Genomic DNA, 18359 nt, shown 5'->3' on the forward strand with positions numbered 1-18359 from the left:
TGTGATTGTATTTGAACCCACAATATCTTCAGGGCCTGCCTGTATATATTCATACACTTGTATATTAACTGTGATTGTATTTGAACCCACAATATCTTCAGGGCCTGCCTGTATATAGTCATACGCTTGTATATTAACTGAACACACACGCCAAATAGTAATAGAATACAAGGGAATCTTGCTTTTTCCTGTATTTCTTTTTGTGCTTTCAAATTTTGGGTCACATGCCTCTAGTATTTATTTAAAAATCAAAATGTTATGTCTAGGTGAACACAGAATTACCATTGTTATTGTTAAGTGCTGCTGAGTCTCAGTTCTGACTCAGTAACCCTGGGTAGGGTTTCCAAGGAGCAGCTGACCTTGCATTTGAACCACTGACCTTGAGGTTCAAACTACCTTGCAGTCCAGTGCTTATCCTACAGCGCCATGCCAGAATTCCATATGACCCAGAAATTCCACTCCTAGATGTAAACCAGAACTAGAAAGCAGGGATTCAGAGACTTGTACCCCAGTTATCACTGCAACATTGTTCACAATAGTCAAAGGGGGAAACGCTCACCAGCAGAAGAATGGATACACAAACAGGAATATACACACATAAAACAGGCAACCATAAAGAGATTTGAAGTTCTGATACATGTTATGCTGTCAACGAACCTAGAAAACATTATGCAGTAGCTAGAACAGGCAGATCCAGACCCAGAAGTGCTGTATCAGCTGTTGCCTGGGTATGAGGGGAGGAGAGTGTGGAGAATTACTGCTTAGAAGGTACTGGGGTTCTGTTTGGGGTGAATTTTTTTTGGAAGTGGATACTGTGAGGGCTGCACAGCTGGGTGTGTAAGATGAATGTCACTGAACTGTATACTGAAGACTGAGTAGCAATTTTTTTATGTGATATATATGTTTTTTATCTACAGCCATTTTACACTGAATGTACCCCAATGTCGTCTGATCTCAGAAGCTAAGCAGGGTCGGGCCTGGTTAGTGCTTGGATGGGAGACCACCTGGGAATACCGGGTGCTGTAAGCTGTTATTTCATGGAGTCCTGGTGTGGCATTGTGGGCTAATGCGTCAGACTGCAAAGTTGTTTGAACTGCAAGGTCGGTGGTTCAAGCTCCCCAGATGCTCCTTGGAAACCCTATACAGGGTCACTATGGGTCGGAATCAACTTGATGGCACTTAACAACAACAATATATATTTTACCACATTTTTATAGTGTATGCCTAGAATGAAAAAAGGAGTTCTAGTGAAGCTGTGATGAAAGCATTCAACTGTTCAAGCCCACCAGGTACTCCATGGGAAACAGATGTGCACGTGTGTTTCCGTGAAGATTTACACCCTTAGAAACCAATGGGGCAGCTCAAGTTTACCTTCATGTTGCAACCCATAGTGATCCTATATAGGAGCAGCTGGTGAGTTTCAACCGCCGACCATGCAGTTCAAACTGACTTTGTGGTTGAGCGCTTATCCTATAGTGCCACACCAGGAGTCCACGTGCAGGTGGCTAGGAATGTGTTTGGTTTCGTTTTGGTTTAAGATGAAACCCTCCTTATGAGACATAGGGCTGCAGACACCTGTCGGTTCCACTTCCAGACAGGTGCCGAGGTTCCAGGGAGCCCAGTCTCACACATAGCAGCCCCTTCCCTGAATATTTTTCTAGTCAAGACGCAGCTCCCTGACTTCAAAGCTGGGCAGGAAACCACAGAACAGGGCTGATAGCACATCAGGATTGGCTGAGTGGAAGATGTAACCGAATACAAATTCTGTCCTAATGCTTAATCTCTCCCTAATATCACCTCATCATTTACAGCATCCCAGCCCCTCCCCCATAACAGCCTGGCTTAAAAACGACAACATCGAAAGGTTGCCCTCAAGTCGAGCCTGACTCCTAGCGACTCTACAGAACAGAGTTGAACTGCCCCCATGGTGTTTCCAAGGCTGCCATATTACATCGTTATGTACTGCCGAACAGAGAATCATGGTCCAGCCCAGTTGACACAAACTTTTGGGAGGATACAATTCAATCCATGACAACATCCAATCTGTTTCTGATGATACTTGATCCCTTGTCACTATTTGGGTTAGCAATCCCTGGAGCTCTTCAGGCTTGTCTTGAAAGACGCACACATGCAAGACCTTTATTTCAGCTATAGGAAAACGGGAACAGTACCTCACAGTGGGGAAGGGGCAGTAAGGAGCACCATGTCTGCCACTAACAACTTGGACTTGAGTTGAACTTTTTATGAGAGGCCTGCCTCCACAGCCTCTCTATATTCATTCTACAAATGTTTGTGTGTGTGTGTTTTAAAGAAATGCACAACAAAACATTGCAATTCATAATATTTATCTGGAATACCAGGTGGTCTTTGTAATCAAACCAAATGGCCAGCCCAGCTGGAAATGAGAATTAGGGAGGAAGAGCTGGGGTGTTTATTTTCTCTCTCTGGTGCCCTGTGGGTATGTTGTTATGGCCTGTGGGGCAAAGACCAGAAGGAATGGGTGGATCTGTTCTGAGTCCAACTTGAAGAGTTTATCATGCTTGGGGAACAGAGAGCTTTCTCAAGGATTCAAGAAGTAGACATTAACCAAACTACAGTCTCTTTGTGGTGGCGGCATAAGGGGTTGCTAGGCATATAGGAGATGCTCAACATAGAACACATCAGGAGAATGGTTATAAGGAAAATTCATCTTAGCTTCCATATCCAGCTAAGTCAATATTCCCAGTAAAACTCACATATCACAGAAATCCATGAGGACAAATTAATACACAAATGATTATCATATCCAATCATATCCCTTAATAGCCTGGAATTCTAAGATTTTTTTTTTTTTTTAAAGGAAAACTACAATGCCTGAAATTATTCCAGATTTTCAAAACTGCATTTTCCTTACTGTCTATCCAATTAGCTGATGGTATAGACGTTGTTGGTAAGTGCTTTCAGGTCAGTTCTGACTCATAGTGACCCATAGATTATCTGACAAGTGGCTGGTGGGTTTAAATCGCTGGCCTTCCTGCTCAAACTGACCTGGCCATCCAGTGCTTTATCCTACAGCGCCATACCAGGACTCCTTATTAAAAAAATAAAATACCTGTTTGCATTTTTGTGAAAATACTCTCAGTTTAATAAGTAAAACAAGTCAGAACAGTCAAAAATGACATCAATGTGACAGTCCTATGTCTGAGACTTATGCAGTGGAAAGAGAGCAGCTCACAGCCTCCTTGTCTGGCAGCCGCCCCGCTGCTCCTGAATTAATTCTGAAGTAAGCTTCTCAGGTTCTCATGTCCAGCCTCAGAAGCTGGTCACTAAGCTTCTAGGCCTCTCTCCCAACTCAATTGGCCTATGCAGAACAGTGGATCTTGAAGTTCCCGGTTGCTTGACTTTGCAGGTCCTTAACCTCATTTAAAAGGAGCTCTGGTAGCATAGTGATTACGAATCAGGCTGTGAACTGTAAGGTCAGCAGCAGTTTGAAACTACCAGCTGTTCCACAGGAGAAAGATGAAACTTTTTTCTCCAGTAAAGATTTACAGCCTTGGAAACCCTGTACAGAGTTGCTATGAGTAGGTACCAACTCCACAGCACATAACTACCACCAACAGCCTCATTTAAACTCAGTCACTGTGTTCCAGCTCCCAGGACTCTAGCGGACCTTACAAGTTTGTGTAATTCATTCTCAGGGGTCTACACTGGCTTTTGTGAAACTTTGTCCTTTCTACCTCCTCCTCAAAGAGGCCATCAGACAAGCAGCCCCCGTACTCCTGCACGTCAGCATGTCTTTATGCGAACTTTCTTCCCTCTGAACATGGCACAGAAGTCCACAACCCCAAGTCTGAAAACAGATCCTCCTACCCTGGACTTCATCTCATCAGCTCGGCCTCTGTTCTTCAATTTGCCCGATTTCCCAATATCTTAGAGTCTCTCTTTCCTCAGCAAGCACGAATCTTCATCCCTAAAATCTCCCTCTTTCCCATGAAAGTCATCAGAAGGCTCACTAAATCTCCTTCTCTCTTTCTCCCACCCTCCACCCTCAACAGTAATCTCCAAATATTGCTTCAGCTTTACCAAGTGCATGTTCTACCAGTACCCTAAACTCAGTTCTGCCCAAACAGGACCCCAGAACCTTGGTCTTCTTCCTCTTTTCTCTTTCCAATACCAACATCATCTTCCCAAGTCACCTAGCCTAGATGTGATAGATGGGCACTCCCACCTGCTACCCTTCTTGGTCAACCCCAATGTTTGTGCCAACACCATATACTTTACACGGGCAGCTCCCACCCAAAGGCTGAGTTCAGCAGGGGAACTATCGGAGGCCCATCCCTGCAAGACCTGGGAGTCCAGTAGGCAAGGCTGGACTCCTGACCAAAACTTTCTTAGATGACTGCAATCTAATACTCTTCAACTGAATTCTCCGTCTTCCTCCCTCCCCTTCCAAGGAAGTCAAACCTTACATTATGGTCTGAAGGCACCTTTGCTTTCTGCTCCCACCTCCAGAAAAATTTCTTGTAAATCTAACCATCTAATAATTTCTTGTAATCTAATGTTTGCTTTCCAGTGGACCTGAATGAAAGCAAACTCTCCAACAATCAATATCCCAGCTGGCCAATTTAGGTAACATGTGACCGTTCAAGGTATCCAGCCAAGCGAATTGATAACAAGAATTAGCAACTAAAAGTGTAAGAACAAAATAGTCTAGCTTACAGAACACCCAGAGCAGAAAGCCCCAGAATGTTGGCCCATTGTAAAAAAAAACTCAACATCTATGTTGTTAAGTGCCATCGAATCGGTTCTGACTTGCAGCAATCCCATACAAGGTTTTCAAGGCTGTAAATCTTTACAGAAGCAAAAAGGCTCATCTTTCTCCAGTGGAGTGGCAGGTGGGAAGAGTCTGTATAAAACTGTTCAAAGGAAACCTAATTTTCTGTGTCAACATTCACCAAAAACACAATAAAATATCCCCCACAAAAAACATTAGCTTAACTAGTAAAAAAATGTCTATCTTGAGCACTGTGCTCTTTTAAGAGCTATCTATAAAGGACCTATATTGGAACGCTGATGGAATGCTCCTTGGAAGCCAGGATGGCCAGACTTCGTCTCTCATACTTCGGACATATTGTCAGGAGGGACCAGTCACTGGAGAAGGATATCATATTTGGTAAGGTGGAGGGGCAGAGAAAAAGAGGAAGACCCCCAACGAGATGGATTGGCCAGGTGGCAGCATCCAAGGGCTCATACGTAACAACGATGGTGAGGTTAAACCTGGCCTAGGACCGGGCAGTGTTTCGTTCTGTTGTGCATAGGGTCTCTATGAGTCTTGATGGCACCACCAACAACATAGAATCAAACTGACAACTCAAAAGGTTAGCTAGGACTCTTATGGGGCAGTGTGTTTCTGTGACCGGAAGAAGAACAATTCTGAAAAGGAGGATGACAACGATAGCACAATTAGAGTCATCAAGGTGACTGACTTGTTCAGGGAGAAACTATTGAATTCATGTATGTTTTCATGTGTATGTTCTCAACAGCAAAATAAATCTTTAAAAAAGAAATGTTAGCAAGCCCATTGGAAGCATGCTAGTTAAAGATGAAATAATAACTCAGATAAGCTTGAAAGTAAAGGAGCCAGAAATGACAAAGGCAGACCCTGCCCAAATTGAGGAGCCCATAGTTAGGGCTAGACTTGGGAACATGATACAGAAGGACAATACAGCCATGATCTGTGACCACTGAGGAAGAGAAACAGCTCAGTGTTCCAGGTGGCCTTGGGTCAGCTCAGGGTGACAAATTACCATCTGCGTCCCATTGCACAACATAGCTTCCCGCTGGTCATTCCCCTCCATTAACCATTTATTTCAAAGTACACTAATGCCCTGGAACATTCGGTTCTCACAGACCCATCAAGCTTCATTCTGACAGCTCAGCTGTTAGGTTCTGGTTGAATGATTTGAACTTTAGGGGCATTCGTTTCTTCCCTCTCTTGCGAAGTACACTCATGATAAGCAATGCGCAATTTTGCTTGTCATGAGGGTACTTTAAAGGCCTTTAAAATGCAGGAGTGAGGTTCTGGGCTAGTTCAACCAGGTGGGTCTGAGATAACCTTACTGGAAATACTACACAGCTAAGCATGTTATAGGAGCCCCTAGGTGGCACAAACAGTTAAGCATTCAATGACTGGCCGAAAGGTTTGCAGCTCGAACATATGCACAGATAGCTCATAAGACAGACCTGATGATCTGCCTTGAAGGTCAGATGGAGGAGCGCTACTCTGCACACCTGGATTACCATGAGTAGGAATCAACTCGACAGTAACCAACAACAAGGTGTCCCAGCGCTAAAAATGGATTGACTTGGTTCACAGACAAAGTATTTTAAAACACTCTAGTCATTACAACATGGATACATAATTACTGTAGGAAATCTAGGAAAGGCAGATGAAGAAAAAGAAATGTACAATGGCCCATCATGGATGGCACCACCCAGAGAAACCAAATATTCTTCTAGTCTTTGTTCTTGGTGCTTAAGTGTCTGTGACTCACTTGAACAGGGTCAAACTGAGAAGGTTTTGTACTGAGTATCTCTCCTATTGTGAACAGTGACTCCTTGAAGAGTCACCTAAGAAACAAGATACTCTTTCAGGGTACTTCCTGAAGCATTCAGAGGGACCAGAGACACGGTGATTTCCTGGTCCTACCGGACAGTCTGTCCTTTGGACTGGCCTCTCTCCTGTGTCAGCCTCCCTCGCCCTATCCAACAGAGCATAACTGCTCACCCTTCAGTCCTTGGCTTGAGTCCTGCATCCCTGTGGTCCCTTCCCTGAACCTGGCAGTGGGGGTAGGTGTTGATACACCTGCACTTTCAGCACACCAGCTACCATATTGCCATAGGTGGTATATCATAGAGCGGTCCGGTGCTACTGGGTTTGTGCATATCAGTCAACAGAATTCTCTAGAAGAAGCAGGACACGAGTTTTCTACTACGTACACTCACCCATCTGTTCTCAGAAGACACAATGCGAGACAATGTTGGAAGAGTAGACACGAAAGCTGGACTAACTACCTGGTTTTGCATTCTCACACTCATGACCTTAGGCCACACATCCTCTCTTTTCTGTTGTTGTTAGACACCACCAAGTCCATTTTCACAGCGACCCTACGCACCACAGAGTAAAACACTACCCACTCCTGCGCTAGAGCCCACTGCTGCTGCCACTGTGTTAATCCATCTCATGAGGGTCTTCCTCTTTTTCACTGACACTCCACTTTACCAAGCATAATGTCCTGCCTGAGGGACTGTTCTCTTTTGATATGTCCAGATAAGTGACAAAGTCTCACCATCCTGGCTTCTAAAGAACATTCTTGGCTGTACTTCTTCCAACACAGATTTGTTTGTTCTTCTGACAGTCCATGGTGGTACTTTCAATATTCTTCTCCAACACCATAACTCAAATGCTGTTGTTGATGTTGTTAAGTGCCGTCGAATCAGTTCCAACTCAGAGAATCAGTTCCAACTCAGAAACCCCGTGGAGGATTTCTGAGGAGCAGCTGATGGGTTTGCATTGCTGATCCTGTGGTTTGCAGGGCCTTCAATGGCAGCTATTTTGGGAATGGATCCCCAGGCTTTTCGTCCAAGGTGCCTCTGGGTGAAATCGAACTGCCAAACTTTTGGTTAGCGGTGAAGCCTTTTCAACCCCTTGTGCCACACAGCAGCTTCTGGCTAATGCTGCCCCACTATTAAGAGGGGCTCACATGCTCCAACTTACTCCTCTTACATAGAATAAACCCGATCCCGTGGAGGCTAATGAACTCATAGACCCTGTATCTTTATAAAAGCATCTCTTTCTCTCACAGAGATGGTGGGTTCGAACCATGGACCTTTTGGCTGGCAGCCAAGCGCTTAACCATTGTGCCACCACAGGGCTGCTTTCTTGCCTGGATGTTGTTGTTGTCAGGTGCCATTGAGTCAGAACCAACTCATAGCGACCCCACGCGCAGCAGAACGAAACAATGTCCAATCCTGGGCCAACCTCACTACTGCTGCCACACTTAATGCCATCAATGATGCCACCTGGCCAATCCATCTCATTGTGGGTCTTCCTCTTTTTCTCTGACCCTCCATCTTACCCAGCATGACATCCTTCTCCAGTGACTGTTCCCTCCTGACAATGTGTCCAAAGTATGAGAGATGAAGTTTGGCCATCCTGGCCTCCAAGAAGTACTCTGGCTGCACTTCTTCCAAAACAGATCTATTGGTTCTTTTGGCAGTCCATGACACTTTCAGTATTCTCCTCCAACACCACAACTCAAAGGCATCAATTCTTTTACGATCTTCCTTATTCACTGTCCAGCTTTCGCATCCATATGAGGATTATTGAAAACACAATGGCCTGGGTCAGGCACACCTTAGTCCTCAAGCTGACATCTCTGCTCTTCAACACTTTAAATAGTTCCTGTGCAAATATTTTGGTGCATTTGGAGAGATTGAAAATATTGAACTTCCCATGGATACAAAAACAAATGAAAGACGAGGATTTTGTTTTTATCACATATACAGATAGCCAGTAAAGAAATTGTTAGAAAGCAGATATCATCAAATTGGTCTGGAAAGTATGAAATCAAAGTTGCACAGCCCAAAGAGGTATACAGGTAGCAACGACAACAACAGAAAGGAGGAAGAGGCGCTGCAGATGGTCGGAGAGGGGGTACTAGGGGTCGTGAACGAAGCCAACAAAGTACGTAAGGCAAGGCATCTCAAGGAGGTGGCAGTCACCAAAATGATTACCAGCCGTACCTAAGGAGGACATTGGAGAAAACAGGAGGAGATGCTAAAGTAACCCATCATGGCAGGACAACGTTGAAGACTGGTCTTCTGTTGATCTGAGTTTTTGTAAAAGATTTTTTAGTATACAAGACATAATTGTGTCCAACTGTATATAGCTGCTATTTAGTTTTCTTTGTTTTTATTTTGTCCTTTGCTATCTATTTTGATTCAATGTGGATTGGTGTTTATGCAAATTTTATTAGTATGATTTCATGTTAAACCTCTAATAAATGCTTCCTTATGTGGTGAAAAAAAAAGTTCCTGTGCAGCAGATTTGCCTGAATAACAATCATTAAGAGTACACCTCTCATCATGATGTCTTCCTGCGCCATCCTCACGCAGAGCTCCCACACTTCCAGAAACAAGCTTTGGAACAGAGCGTAAGGGGGAGTTCTGTCTGAGCAATGCTTTCTCTGAATCAGATAACCAGATGGAACGAGCCCAAACTGCACAGAAGATGCTGAGTTTAAAGTTTACCCTCAAATTGCAAATTACTTCTCAGGGGTGGCTTCCAACGAGAGAGGAGGTGAAACGAAATGCCCTAAAGTTCAAATTAGTCAGCCAGAACCGAGTTGCTGAACAGAAACCAACCATTCTGACACATGTCCAAGACCTTAATCCAGTAGTTTCACCAGGGGTTGGTGTCACCTAATGTGGTAAGTCATGGTGTCATGGTGTCACCTCCTCCCCTTCCCTTGGACTGCCCCCCATACCAGACCAGTAGTGTTTACTACCAATGTTAACCATAGAATAACAGGTGATCCATATACTGGTAAACTGCTTAACTGTAACATTTCTTCCATGAATACTAACAACAAAACTGGTTTGGAAAAAAAAAATTACAAAACTGATTTGGAAAATTTTTCTACTTGGAATTAGAACATTGTTTAGCTATACTACTATTAGTAACTGAGTTTTCTCCTTTTCTTTTAATGGCTACTTCATTCTCAAAAAAGTTATTGTTACAGGTTCACAAACACTATCTGCCACACAATACTGTAGCTCAAACACCAGACAATTGGACAATAAGTGACTAGAAGAACATCTCCGCCAACAAAAACCACAACCCATGCTGCAAGCGTGTGCAGATACCTCGGTGATTCCTAATTAGGTAACAATGACTTCTCTAACCAGAAGGCATTAGAAGGTACAAAAAGTGAAATAGCGTAGTCTTAGCCTTGTAGATGAATTGATACATGTGAGCTGGGTTTATAAAATAAAAATGTTGTTTTGTTAGCTCATGCCTGACCATCTAAGGTGCATCTAACTATTGGTCTTTCCCTGTCTGCAGGAAAGAAGAGTGGTGAATACTGAAGATGTTTAGAAGCAATTAGTCCAATGGAGTAGATAGTGAGTTCCATGAACAGCAATCTCCACCACCCTGAGACCAGAAGAACTAGATGGTGCCTAACTACCATTACCAATGGCTCTGAAAGAGATCACATTAGGATGTCCTAGACAGAGTGGAAGAAAATGTGGAACAAAACTCAAAACCATAAACAAAGACCAGGCTTAACTGGTCAGATAGAGACTGGTGGGACCCCAAAACTATGAATGGCTCTTGGTCATCCTTTAAGTCTGAAACTGAACTCCCACCCACGGATCAATTTTCAGCCAAGCAAATAGATAGAAGAGAGGAGGAACAACAGTACTAGCAAGGCAGCATACCAGACAAAGGTCAGAGATCATTAGAGATCAAAAGGACAGCATTTATCTAAGGATCAAATTCAGAAAGGTGGGGAAGGAAGGAGGAATAGGAATAAGAAAGCCCAGGAGGAAGTGGGACAAGTGATGTTACATTGAGGGGACTGCCATCCACATGAAACCGACAAGTGATGTTACATTGAGGGGACTGCCATCCACATGAAACCGACAAGTGATGTTACATTGAGGGGACTGCAATCCACATGAAACCGACAAGTGATGTTACATTGAGGGGACTGCCATCCACATGAAACCGACAAGTGATGTTACATTGAGGGGACTGCCATCCACATGAAACCAAGTATCTGGTTTCTTGAATGCAAAATCGATGATCTGCTCTGTAAAGCTTCACTCAGTTCACAATAAAGTTTTCAAAATGTTTTTTTTGTTGTAATTAACTACAGGGAAGTTTTTATTAAAAATAATAACTGTTGAAATGCTCTAAAAGACAGTCATTTAGGCATCACCCCCTCTGACACTGTCACCTGGTGTATTCTGTGTACCCCCCACCCCCACCCCCCCTAGTGACAATACTTCTCTAATGCTCTTAAAAACCCATGGCTTTTTTACCAAGACGGCACCAAAAGCAAAGAAGGAAGCCCCTCCCCCTCCAAAGCTGACGCTCAAAAAAAGCAAAGGTGTTGAAGGCCAAGAACACAGCACTGAAACGCGTCCACAGCCACACACAAAAAGGTCCACACATCACCCACCTTCCGGTGGCCCAAGACAGAGACTCCAACGGCTGCCCCGATATCCTCAGAAAAGCGCCTCCAGGAGAAACGCGCTTGACCACTCTGCCATCATCAGCCCCCTCTGCCTCCTGTGGCAGCCATGAAGAAGACTGAAGACATGAGCACGCTTATGTTCAGTGTGGAGGTCAAGGCCACCAAGCCCCAGATCACACAGGCCGTGAAGGAGCTCTGTGACACTGACGTAGCCAAGGTCAACCTGGGATGAGGCCTGATGGAGAGAAGAAGGCATGTGTTCCACTGCCTCCTGACTCCCTAGGGTGCTTTGGATGTTACCAACAAAGGGGATCATCTAAACTCAGTCCAGCTGACTAATTCTAAATAGACATTTTTTTTCAATACACACACACACAAAACCCCATTGCCATCGAGTACATTCCAACTCATAGTGACCCGATAACAGCACAGACCTGCCCCACAGTCTTCCCAAGGCTGTTATGGAAGCTGGCTGACACATCTTTCTCCTCTGGAGCAGCTGATGGGTTTGAACTACTAACCTTTAGGTTAGCAGCTGAACTGTTAACCAGTGTGACACCAGGACTCAATGCTCTTAAAAGCCATATTAGTTTAAAGGATATTGTTTAAAAAAAACAACAACACTAAATTGAGCATTCTGACTTTGGAAGTCCCAACACTGAAATACTTTTGTAGACTTGTTCAAAAAAATCACCTAAGGTTTGATTTTCAAAAATACACACTTCACTTTCTACAAGTTCTATCAAGAGTTTGTGTCTCATTTCTCAAAATCGAAAGTGGTGTCTTCCATTTATCCTAAAAGTTCCAATTAGTTCAATTCAACAAAAAGTGCAGATTCTCTTCTATAGAGCAAGTTCCCTGGTAGTCAGGGAAATGGTTCAGGTTTGAAACCAACAAGGGCAGCAGGTCTCCTCAGAGCTTGAGGTCCATTCATAACCAACAGGTACTCAACAGGCTCCCTGTCTCCGATTGTCTCCTTTAAAAGAAACTGAGCTTGCCATATGTTTGGGATTGAATTGTGTCCCCAACCCCCACCCCTGCCAAATACGTTATAAATCCTAACCCTGTGGTGGTTATAATTCCAGTTGAGAATGGATTTTCGTTGTTATGTTAATGAGACCGTATTAATGTCAGTGTATCGTAAATTAATCTTCTTTGAGATAAGAGATGAAACAAGCAAGTGAGAGAAGCAGAGATGAGGAATATAGACACCAGACCACAAAAATATCACCAAGGAATCAAGGAGTAGAGGCTGACGAAACAAGGACCTACTACCAGAGCCATTTAGAGACAAGACTCCCTGCCCCCCCTTGACTTTGGACTGACTGGCAATGTGGAGGGTCAGCAAAGAAGAGGAAGACCCCCCTACAAGATGGATTGGCACTGTAGTTAGCAATGGGTTCAAGCGAAGCAACAACAGATTGGTGCTCAGCCCTGTAGAGTTTCGTTCTGTTGTGCATAAGGTTGTGATGTGTCAGTACTGTCTCAGTGGCAGTAGTAACAACAAACCCTAAAAGGTGACAAATTTAAGTCTGTTAAATCATCCACTTGTGTTACTTCTGTGATAATAGTTGTTGTTAGGTGCCATCGAGTTGGTACCAACCCATAGCAACCTTACGCACAGCAGAACGAAACACTGCCCGATCCTGGGCCAACCTCACTATGGTTGCCACGCTTGAGTCCATTGATGATGTCACTTTGCCAATCCATCTCACTGGGGGTCTTCCTCTTTTTCTCTGACCCTCCACCTTACCAAACATGATATCCTTCTCCAGCGACTGCTCCCTCCTGACAATATGTCCAAAGTATGAGAGACGAAGTTTGGTCATCTTGGCCTCTAAGGAGCACTCTGGCTACACTTCTTACAAAATTGGTTCTTTTGGCAGTCCATGGCACTTTCAGTATTCTCCTCCAACACCACAACTCAAAAGCATCAATTCTTCTACAGTCTTCCTTATTCACTGTCCGGCTTTCGCATGCATATGAGGTTACTGAAAATACCATGGCTTGGGTCAGGCGCACCTTAGTCCTCAAATTGACATCTCTGCTCTTCAACACTTTAAAATAGTACTAGTTCACTATTAAGCCAAAACCACAAACCAAACCCAGTGCCATTGAGTTGATTCTGACTCCTAACCACCCTATAGGACAGGGTAGAACTGTTCCTTACTGTTTCTAAGATCTTGGAAGTTCATCTTTGGATCTGACCGCCTTACCTTTCTCCTAAGAGGAGGCTGCTAGATTTGAATAACAGACCTTGTGGTTAGCAGCCCGATGCTTAGCCCAGAGCACTACCAGGACTCCTTAGCTAACCAAGATAAGCGCACCAGGTATATATGGTTTTTATCCTGACCCCTGATAAACCAGCTGTTTAAGATGAGCTTACTCAATCTGACTTGTAAAGAGATAATATCTCTATGATTTGAAACCAGAGTCCTTCAGCTCTGTGTGACCCCTTGATTTGTGGATTCTCCCCTCAATCTTTGAATGTCAAATACCAATGTCAAATACTCTGAGAGCAGCCCTCAGACCATTAAAAAACACATTTTCATTTTGACTTTAATTTCTGCTTTTTTAAACCAGGACTAGCATAGTGGTTACAAACTGGTCTGCTAATCTCAAGGTGAGCAGTTCAAAACTATCAGCAGTTCCATGGGAGAAAGATGAGGCATTCTGCTCCTGTAAAGATTTACAGCCTCAGAAACCCTATGCAGGGTCACTGTGGGTTGGAATCGATTTCAACAGCACTTAACAACAACTGAATAGTAAAATAAGCATTAAATGAAGGACATATGCAAGTCTGAGACACAAGATTTAACAGAAAGTACCCTCAGTGACCAGGGAATCCTGGTGTGGCGCTCTGGGTTAATGCACTAGACTGCAAAGTCAGTTTGATCCATAAGGTCAGTGGTTCAAACTCACCAGAAACCCTATACAGGGTCGCTATGAGTGGGAACTGTCTCGACGGCACTTAACAACAACAATCTGCAGTGACTATGAGATATCTGAATATAAAAATTAGTATTAGTATTTCAGGCAAAAACACCCAATGAAAATTTCTTCATACGCAGATGGAGAGCCTAGAATTCGAGAGGCTTGTGTTCTTTCCTTGTTTGGTAAAGAAGATGGAAGTAGGGTAGGGAAAATCGTGTTCAATGTTGGCGGTAAAGTAATTTGTGCCTTAATAAATGTTAAAAAAAAATTACTTTAAATAGAAATTAAAATTCTAAGGATTTCTATGAGTAAACAGTTTTCCTAAGTAAACATGAATCTTATTTTTTCTAGAGAACCACTCTGACCTGAAAGTTAAGTACTGCTGGCTTTCAGACTATACTTTTACTGTAAGAAGAAAAACGGAAGGGATTTTGTTGTGATTAAGCTTGGTAAGATGGAGGGTCGGAGAAAAAGAGGAAGACCCCCAACAAGATGGATTGGCCAGGTGGCAGCATCTATGGACTCAAATGTGGCAACAGTAGTGAGGTTGGCCCTGGATCGGACATTGTTTCATTAATAGGGTTGCTATGAGTCGGTGCCAACTCAATGGCACCTAACAACAACAACAAGCTTGGTCTAGGAGTCCTGGTGTGGCGCTGCGGGTTAATGCGCCAGACTGCAAAGTCATTTGAATTGCAATGTTGGCAGTTCAAGCTCACCAGCTGCTCCTTAGAAATCCCATGCAGGGTCGCTATGGGTCGGAGCAGATTCGATGGCACTTAACAACAGGAGACCAAGTATCTGAGTCTCAGCCCCACCATAGTCACTGCCCTAGTTGTATGGCCTAAGGCAATTCCTTAGTCTGAACCATTAACAACAAACAACCTTGTGATCTGTGAGTTAAGAATTGAGCTACCAGCCACACCTCTGGAGATAGATGAGATTGTCTACTTCTATTCAGGTTTACAGTTTTGGAAATCCTATCTAAGATAAAACATTGGACCACAAAGTCAATTTGAACTGGAAAATCAGTGGTTCAAACGCACCAGTCTCTCCTCGGAAACCCTATATAGGGTTGCTAGGAGTCAAAGCCAACTCAACAGCACTCAACCACATAGGTCGCTAGCCCTCTTGGAAATTCTATACAGGGTTGCTATGAATAGAACCAGCACTTAACAACAGGTCACTCTGAGTCAGAACTGACTGGCTGACAGTGAGTTGGGTCTCTCCATAGTGTTGTTACTTGTTATTCAGTGCACTCTGGCTCATGGCAACCCCATGTGTGCAGAGCAGAACTCCACAGGGTTTACAAGGCTGTGACCTTTCAGAGGCAGATCTGGCCTGAATTCTGGGGCATCTCTGGGTGGTTTTATATTGCTAGCCTAAAGTTGTTGTTGTTGTTAAGTGCCTTCGAGTCGGTTCCGACCCAAAGCGACCCTGTACAGGGTTTCCGAGGGTGTAAATCCTTACGGGAGTAGAAAGCCTCATCTTTCTCCCGCGGAGCGGCTGGTAGTTTCGAACCACTGACCTTAGGTTCGCAGCCCGATTCGTAACCACTACGCTACCAGAGCTCCCTACGCTACCAGAGCCATGCCCTTAATTGTTTGCACCGCCTAGGGACACCAGAAAGTGATCAAAGCAACTTGCAATAAGATTCCACTGACAAACTAGGTGGTGGCGTTCCCGGAAATGCATTGTCATTGTTTTTAACAGTTCCATTCCATCATTTAGCATCACTCTAAGTCTGAATCAACCCTACAGCACACATGGATATATAGAGAGCTCTGGTGGGTTTGAACCGTTGACCTGTGGTTGGCAGTCCAGTGCTTATCCTACAGCGCCACACCAGGAGTCCAGTCTTGTATAGGAACAGAAAGTCTCCTTTTTCTCCTATGGAGTGGCTGGTAGATTCGAACTGCTGACCTTATGGTTAGTGGCCTAATGTGAAGACCAGTATGTCACCAGGGCTCCATTGGTTGGGAATTAAACTTAGGTCTTTCACACAGAAGGCAGAATCCTACCACTGATGACTGCTTATATCAGAGGCAATGGCGACACCTCCCAACCCCACAGCATGCCAGCCCTGTGGATGGTGCATAGAAGCTGGGAGCCCTCTGGCTTTGTGCTGAAGTAGGTTATGTATCACACTGCTGGGGTGTGGCACTGTAGGATAATAAACCACTGGATCACAAGGTCCATTTGAACCACAAAGCTGGCAGTTCAAACTCATCAGCTGCTCTTCGGGAACCCTCTACAGGGACACCATGAGTCTAAATCAACTGGACGACACTTAACAACATGACAAAAACAATTAGAATCACAGCTTCGAGCCCACCAACCTCTTTGGGGGAGAAAGATGAGGCTGTCTGCACACGTTAAGATTTACAGTTTAAGGTGTTGTGGGTTAATGAACTTAATTGCAAAGTCGCTTTGAACAGCAAGGCTGGTGGTTCAAGTTCACCAGCTGCTCCTCGGGAACCCTATACAGGGAGGCTATGAGTAGGAACCGACTCGATGGCACTTAACAACAAAGGGCATTAACACTCTGTCCTGTAGTGTCCCTGTGAGTCCGACTCGACTTCATGGCGTTGGGTTTCCACGCTTCCCAACATCAGCCAAGGTTGCGGGTTTTACTGAGCACTGCAAAGTTCTGGGGCCAAGACATGCGCTGACACACACCCCTCTCCTTGGGTAGGGAAAGAACTGCTCAGGGGACCAACTCTCTCATCCTAAGCTGTTTTATTGTAATCAACGTTTTCATAGCCCTGAGCCCGTCCTACCCCCACAGAAAGCAAAGCAGGCCTGACTCTAGCAGGGCGGTAAAAGGCGCGTTCCAGGCCACTTACATACAGGGTCTTCCATTCTCAAAGGTCTCTTCAAGCGGATGCCAGCTGGGACCGTCTTCTCAATCAACTCCTCGATGCTCTAAAAGGCGAACGGAAGTCGGTGACCACTAAAGGCCAAGCAAAGTGCTTCCGAGTGAAAAAGAGCGAAAACCTCGGTGTTTTGCAGCTACAAAGGCTTGTGGGAGCCTCATTTAAATCGCCTCGTTAAATCGAGGTGTTTTTGAACGAGAAAAAAACTTCGAGCAAACCACAAGTCACCCAGAGGGGAGGACATAAAGAAGCAGTTGGGGAGGTGACTCCGTGCTGGAATTCTGTCGGCGACCAGAGTTCAGCGGATGAACCCAGGGGAACCCGGTCTTTCAGGTCTTGCAAAAGTTAGGGCTTATCCGCGGGTGACGAGGGTTTAAGAAAGTCAGATTGGGAGGCGCGACTAGAGAGCGGAGAAAGTGAGCGGGTAAGTCGCTGGGACTCGGGGACCCGAGCGCGCGGGTCCCCGCCGGGCAGCCAGCCCAGAGCGGGGGCTCCAGGCCGCGCCGGAGGGATCGGGGCCGGGTGGTTCCTTACCGCCAGCCCCAGGGCCTGCAGCATCTCCCGCTGGTCTTTGTCCCCCGGGCCGATGTGCCGCCGCGCGAAGTCATCGTGGCGGGGCAGCAGACGCTCAAGGAGGCGCGAGGCCCCCGCGCCACTGTCCCCGCCGCCGCCGCTGCCGTTCCGGGCGGGGGTGACCCCGCGAGGCCCCGCGCCCCCCGTCAGGCGTCGGCTACCCCCGGCCCCGCGGCCCAGGCGCAGCGCCCAGGCCCTGGCGCACGTCTGCATGGCGCGCTCTCTTCCCCTCTCCGGCCCGACCCCGGTGGCAACGCGTCAGCCCGAGTCTTCTCGTTGCTCGGCGCCGCGGAGACGGAGGGATGTCGGGCAATGAATGGGCGCGCGGCAACAGGACGCGCTCAAAGTTGCGGTTCCACGCGAGGCACCTGCTCCGCACACTTTAAGCGGCTCCGGCGGGCGGGCGGTGGGATGGGGCCAGGACGCGCTCGGCCAATGGGAGCGCACGGAGGACCGGGGGCGGGGTCGCGGTCGCCCCGCCCCTCTCTTACCCCCTCCCCAGCCTCCCAGGCCCTAGTCTGCCACCCTGGTCACGCCCGCTACAGTTCACGCCTCCTGCCATGATCTGGAGCCGCAATGCGCGAGATCGGGGTGACAGTCTTGACGCACGGAAATGCTTGGTGGTTCACTTGAGGGGTTGCTGACTCTGGCCGGCATGTTAGGCTCGAAAAGTCCTTTCTTCCCCATCCACTCATTTCAGAATACCTTTCCCTGTGGTAGCTCTGGAAAGCGA

At 45.7% G+C, this 18359-nt stretch overlaps 1 protein-coding gene across 1 annotated transcript in view; it reads right to left on the minus strand.

Annotated features, from left to right (window-relative positions):
* Positions 1–17861, minus strand: part of GLDC (glycine dehydrogenase (decarboxylating)) — a 114673-nt gene extending 96812 nt beyond the window's left edge. Inside the window, exons 1-2 of the mRNA XM_006863763.1 lie at positions 17588–17861; positions 17024–17102 (exon numbers count right to left, since the gene is read on the minus strand). Of these exons, the coding sequence (XP_006863825.1) occupies positions 17024–17102; positions 17588–17839 (331 nt within the window). The 5' untranslated portion in view covers positions 17840–17861. The remainder of the gene's footprint in view (positions 1–17023; positions 17103–17587) is intronic.
* Positions 17862–18359: the final 498 nt, after the last annotated feature.

This window comes from Chrysochloris asiatica, unplaced genomic scaffold (assembly GCF_000296735.1).
Source record: "Chrysochloris asiatica unplaced genomic scaffold, ChrAsi1.0 scaffold00056, whole genome shotgun sequence".
Classification (NCBI taxonomy): Eukaryota; Metazoa; Chordata; class Mammalia; order Afrosoricida; family Chrysochloridae; genus Chrysochloris; species Chrysochloris asiatica.